We start from the raw sequence: 6,042 nt of genomic DNA, 5'->3' as shown, positions 1-6,042 counted from the left end.
TCACATTTAAATTTGTTGGGTCATGCTAACGAGTGTCCTACAAACACTCTTTAAGTATTTAATATAAAAAAATATCCTTAAATAAATTATTTGTTTCAATTTCGAATGTATGAACATGAGTTTTAGGGTATGTTTGGATTGGTGGTATATGATGGAATGGAATGGAATGGAATTGAGTGGTAATTAATGAGGTTCCATTGTTTGGTTTTGCAAATAATCAATGGAATGGAATGGAACATGATGGAATCAATTCTATCATATTCCATCCAATTCTCTATTTTTTGTTCCATCCAATTTGGGGTATATGGGATGGAATGAAAGATTTTTAAAAAATTAATCATACAATGGAATGTGATCTATATTCCATTCTGCTCCGCTCCGCTCCACTCCGCTCCGTCATATTCCGCTCCACTCTGCTCCCTTATGTTCCATTAATCCAAACATAGTTTTAGGCGCATGTTTTTAATTTCCAAAAATTAAAAAGGCCCACAATTTTAGGCTGATATTTGTTATAAAAGCGTTTTTAATGTCAAATAATTACTCCTAGTATCACCAATCAGGGTTAAACCTAGTGATTGTGTGGCACTCAACACACCTTTCATTTGAAACCTATTATTATTTTTATTAATTAATAATTAATCATTTATTTATTATATATATAGAAAATTGAAGATAAAAAATAGTTTGTTGATATTGCGTAGCATTGCAGGGTTGAGAAAGAAAGAAGAGGCTGCGTCTTGATACAACAGTGTCCTTTCTTTCTTCCCTAACTTTCTCCTCTTTTCTCTTCAATTTCTTCTGTAAGTTTTATTAATTATTATTATACTATTTTCTTTGCATTTTTATATATTTTATTTTATTATTGTACCTTTGTTTTGCATTCATATGTCAAATTCCCAGGATTTTTAAATAATACATCGTACCTTTGTTTTTTTTTGTTGTTGTTGTTGTTGGATTCATAGATGCGATTTTGGTTATATTTTTCTGTTTAAATTAATTGATATGGTTAAATTTCAGGTCTATTTTCTTAATTTTGTTTTTGTATTTTTGTGAGGAGGGTTAATTTTTCTTAAATTTTTGAGTTTGTGTTGTTAGATAGAATTTTCAGAATATCAAGAATATCAAAACTGGAGAAATCTTAAATTTGTGAAGATGGAGTTTGTTTTTATCTGTGTATGTTTGGTTGATTGATTCTGTTTTTGTGTTTTACTATATCAGATCAACCATTGATAATCTGATTCTGTTTTATTCGATAGGTTTGCGACTTTTATGCGGATTTGCTTCTGTCTCTGGATTGTTCTAGTTGAAAAAGAATTTATTTCACTCTGGCCGCTATAACAGATTCGAACAATTCTCGCACCTCTAAGAGGGTGTGGGGTGATGAAGGAGGAGTGATCTGGCTTTACGTTTTACGTAGAACAAAGGCATCAGATATATGGAGATTGTGCCGTGTTTCGGTTGGTTTGTCCGTTGATTATGGCTAAGGGTGGCTTTTGATTTGTCCCTCAGAAGGCCTCTCTAGTTTTGAACAATAGCAGTGTATTTAAGGTTTTTTTTTATTAGGCTTTCTGGAAAACTGATGAACAGTATAGATTATTGTTGGCAGTGGTTTTTCTGCCTTAAAAGAAGTTTTATGTTTAGGTGTAGCTTTCAACATCGTTGCAGCGATGTTTAAATTTTCTTGTTTTCATGTTAATGTCCAAGGCAACAAGACAAAGGTATGAAGAAATGCATTTCAGTATAGAATTTGTATAACTTAGTTTGTATTGAATGAATTATTGACTTGAATAAGCTTTTTTCTTTTGATCAGAAAATAACTCAACCTTCTACTGAAACAATGGCAAGAGTTTTGCGAGATAGTTCCAAAATTCCAGTCAGGAAAGATCCGTCTACCCCTACAAACTTAGGTTCATTACTGTCAAAACAGCAATCAAGTAAGCTAATGAATGTCGCCGAGAATGATATTCTCAACCAGGATTCAGTTGAGCACGTTGGTAAGTTAGAGGATCTCAATAAGAAGTTTTGCGTTGAATTTGACGGAAAAGTTCGCCAAACTGAGCGTCTTAGGAAAAGTCAGTCGGAGAGTGTGCTTTGCCAAGTCATAACTGAGGGTGATCAAGTTCTGGAGTTTTCCAAAAGCCTCAATGACTCACCAAATTCAAGTGGCAGCCCTAGTGATGAATTTAAAACAAATTCAAACTCTGAGTTTCAAGTTATTCCTGGTCGTGACAATGATGGCTCAGGTTTTTCAGTTGGAGATCCGACACATTTGGATATGGATGCTCATGAAATTTCTGATACTCCATTATCTGGCGATCTTGCTGGCGATTCTGCTGAAAATACTTCTGGTCCCAGTTCACCAACTTTAAGGAAGTCGCATTCCTTACCCAATTTCAAAGCTCCTACGCTTTCATCTGGAAGTGTTTGTGTTTTTAAACATGCATCATCAATGTCAAGATCTTCGGACGATCTTTGTGCTTTAGGCCTGAGGAACAATGTGTCTTCTGATCAAATAAGGAAAGGAAAAGAATGTAGCATGAAAAAAACTGAAGATTTTCGTATGGACAGATACTTTGAGGATAGTTTTGATTCTCATCTGCTTTCTCACTTACCAAAGGACCGGATAATGCCAATTACAGACGATATAAGTGATGTTGAACCCTTTCAAGGAGATTCCTCGGCTGAATTTCCTAACAAGGATTTTAAAGTTAAGCGGATTGAGGATTGGGTAATCGGTCTGCAGCAATGTGCACCACCTCTAGAGGATATAGCCGAATTGCCTGAACCTGTTGATCTTATAGTTGATGTTAACACCGCAATTGCCGCTACTCCTGTTGTGGACCATAAGATCTCCCCAGGAATGGAAGCTGCTAAAAGATATATTTCGTCTTTAACTGCCAATGCCTCTGCAGCTCAGCTGGCAAATCATGGGTTGGTTGCGATCCCCTTTTTGAGTGCATTTGTGAGTTTGAAGGTGCTCAATTTATCTGGAAACGGGATCGGTGAGTAGTTTGCTTTATTTATTCATTCCTTTTGACTTGTGACAATCTTTAACTTCGGCATGATACTTACTTCATTTACCTTATTTCTTTTGAATTCTCGATTTCAGTAAAGATAACTGCTGGTGCGCTTCCTCGAGGACTTCACACTTTGAACTTGTCAAAAAACAATATCTCCACTATAGAGGGCTTACGTGAACTTACTCGGCTTCGTGTCCTAGACCTCAGCTACAACCGTATACTAAGAATTGGACATGGTAAAAGAAATTCTTAAACTACATCTCAAGTTTAGTCTGTGTGGTATAATTTTTTATACCGATATCTATTGACATTGAATTGTTAATTTGTGATATTCCTTCAACGTGTTTTCTTTCTTTCGGCTAATCTTTTCCTCCTTTGCGAAGGTCTGGCATCTTGTTCTTCTCTAAAGGAGCTGTACCTGGCTGGAAACAAGATCGGTGAAGTTGAGGGTTTGCACCGCCTATTGAAAATAAGTATCTTGGATCTCCGCTTTAACAAGATTTCAACCGCTAAATGTCTTGGACAACTTGCAGCCAACTATAACTCTTTGCTAGCTATCAACTTGGAAGGGAACCCTTGCCAGAAAAACGTCGGAGATGAACAGATTAAGAAATACCTGCAAGGCCTTCTTCCTCATCTTGTCTACTACAATCGGCAGCCCTTCAAAGCTAACGGTTTGAAGGACAGTGCAGATCGTGCAGTTCGACTAGGAATGAGCTCACAACAGTTTGATCGCGGTCTTAGAGTGGATCGCAAAACTACAAGGAAGGTGCCATCATCTACTCGGAGGCCATCCTCCGGGTCCTCGCCAAAACATTCCAAAGGAAAGCAGGGCCACCTCCCACCAATGGGAACAAAACCATCATCCCAAAGTCGCCATCATTTGGATTCTTTTGACAAAGCGTTGAGCTTGAAGTCACGAAACTTCATGCGCAAGAGTCGCAGCGAGGGAACTCTTGGAGCTTTCTAAGAGGTTATTGCATTGCAAGTTGATTCGCTCACTGCCATCTGTTTCAGTATGAGTCTATTTACATTGGTTTTTCGAATTTATTTCATGTTTTGTTTCAGTCATTTTGTCAACCCTTTGATTGTGGGTTGTACTTAGTTCCTCAATAAGTGGCTTTATGCTTCAGTACTTTCTATTTCGTTATTGTTTTTGTGTTAATTAAGTTGTTTGAAACATCATTGTCAATTTGTGGTGATTACTTATTAGTTGCATTTGTGATTTTTGTTTATTTTCTGAAGTGATAGCTGGTTTCTAGTTCTATAAATCATTTATTTTCTGTGCGCAAATGGGGAAAACTAACTCAGCAGGCCTGATTAAATGAATAAAACTCTCTCTTTAGAATTTTAATGTTCTTTTTGGGTTTCTTTGCTAAAATACATTGCTCATAACATATTTTTTTAGAAAAAACGTCAGCCAAATTCATCTGCTTGATTGACCTACTCAAGTTAAAATGTTACTTAGTTTTTTTATAACCGGGTTATTCTTTGCGATCCGCATAGATTAATCATTCAAATTGGAAAATACTATGATTGACGACAAATTTCTCTTTCAAGAAATAACGCTGCTGTGTATTCAAGGCTGATTTTAAATTCAAAACTGGTTTCGAATTTAAGACCTCTAATTATACTAATTTTTTTAAATATAAACTGGATATCTTGTATGCTTTCGAGTAGAAAAACTCCACAAAATGGTTTTAGTAATCCTTGCTTTCTCAATTTTCTATAAATTTGCATTTTGTGATATAAAATAAAATATAGTGTAAAAAGGTGGAACAGAGCTTATCAACCGCAAATTTGATTCTGTATGGATTGCGGTGAGTGGGTTGCCACTTGGCACGCGTATTCCTTCCATAAAAAGTAATTGGACAATAGAGTCAACCTTATTTTGGTTAATAACACTATTTTTTTATATTCACTTTAATATTTATTTATTTTTCTAAACAAATAAATGCGAGTTCCATGTTTTGACGAGAATAAATTTTAAAATGAGTGTTTTAACAATTTATTTAGATTCATGTTCACATGTAAAATAATTGGGAGGAGAGGAGCAATGATTCAGAAGTGTGATTAATTATTTTAAGGTCAACACTCAAATACTTTTAAATTTAGTTATATAATGTTACCTCAATAAATCAAATAATATAATTGTTGGAACAAGCTTAAAGTTTGTAGGTGAATCAATGGAGAAAATAGAGAATTTGAAAAGATAACGAAATATGAGATATTGAGGTAGAGAGAGCAATTGAGGAAAATTATTTTAAAAATGGCATTAGCTTTGATCATATTACATGAGGGTATTTGTAGGATACTAAACAATACAACTTGGAATCAAACAGACCTATAAAGCAACTAAAATTTCAAAATATCGTGTAGGAAATCGATTTCTCCAAACTGGGTATCGATTTCCATACCAGAAAATTGAAAAAGCTTCAGGAAATCGATTTCCCCAAATTGGGTAATCAATATCCACAATGCAACTTTGAATTTCCAGATTTTCAGAAGCGCTTTTCAAATAAGCTGCTTTCCACAAAACGGTCTCAAAAGCTTCCACAATGCATTTGAATTATCAAGGACTTCAATAATAATTTTATTAGTTGGATATTGTTACCAATGTTTTAAAAATTGGACCGAACAGGCCGATTCAACCAGTTGGATCGTGAACCGTAGAAGAATCTGGTTGGGTCAACCTTTCAAAACTGCTAGTGGGTCAAAATTGGAGTAGAATCAGAAAAATCGGATTGAACCGTCCAAAACCGCTAGTGGTTTTGGTTTGAATTAGTTTAACTTGTTTTAATGTAATTCTTTAATTTGTTAAAATCATTCTTAAATGAAAGTTGACATGAAATGTTGTGTTATTATATATACTATCGATATTGTTGTATTAAATTTGTAATTGATTTTTGAAATATGTGAATGTATGATTATGTGTGACATATCTATCAAAAATTAGTTTCATCTTATTAGTTTATTCAATAAACGGTTCGACCATATGTTTAACCGGTTAAACCAATTAAAC

General features: G+C 34.7%; 1 protein-coding gene across 1 annotated transcript; it reads left to right on the top strand.

Annotated features, from left to right (window-relative positions):
- Positions 1–646: 646 nt before the first annotated feature.
- Positions 647–4,255, top strand: LOC131637039 (uncharacterized). The gene is made up of 5 exons (XM_058907604.1): positions 647–800; positions 1,257–1,718; positions 1,811–3,002; positions 3,110–3,256; positions 3,404–4,255. Exons 2-5 carry the CDS (start codon positions 1,668–1,670, stop codon positions 3,988–3,990), a joined length of 1,977 nt encoding a protein of 658 aa, XP_058763587.1. The 5' UTR covers positions 647–800; positions 1,257–1,667; the 3' UTR covers positions 3,991–4,255.
- Positions 4,256–6,042: the final 1,787 nt, after the last annotated feature.

The sequence above is a fragment of the Vicia villosa genome, unplaced genomic scaffold, assembly GCF_029867415.1.
Source record: "Vicia villosa cultivar HV-30 ecotype Madison, WI unplaced genomic scaffold, Vvil1.0 ctg.001897F_1_1_1, whole genome shotgun sequence".
Classification (NCBI taxonomy): domain Eukaryota; kingdom Viridiplantae; phylum Streptophyta; class Magnoliopsida; order Fabales; family Fabaceae; genus Vicia; species Vicia villosa.
The sequence above is the reverse complement of the archived record's forward strand: the minus strand, read 5'-3'. Positions and strand labels throughout refer to the sequence as shown.

What these genes read in the sequence shown, in the direction of transcription:
- LOC131637039 (XM_058907604.1), top strand. Translation starts at nt 1,668, where the DNA reads ATGTTTAAATTTTCTTGTTTTCATGTTAATGTCCAAGGCAACAAGACA. An exon ending in TTTATCTGGAAACGGGATCG is followed by an intron (nt 3,003 to 3,109) that starts GTGAGTAGTTTG and finishes TCTCGATTTCAG; the next exon opens with TAAAGATAACTGCTGGTGCG. An exon ending in TATACTAAGAATTGGACATG is followed by an intron (nt 3,257 to 3,403) that starts GTAAAAGAAATT and finishes TCCTTTGCGAAG; the next exon opens with GTCTGGCATCTTGTTCTTCT.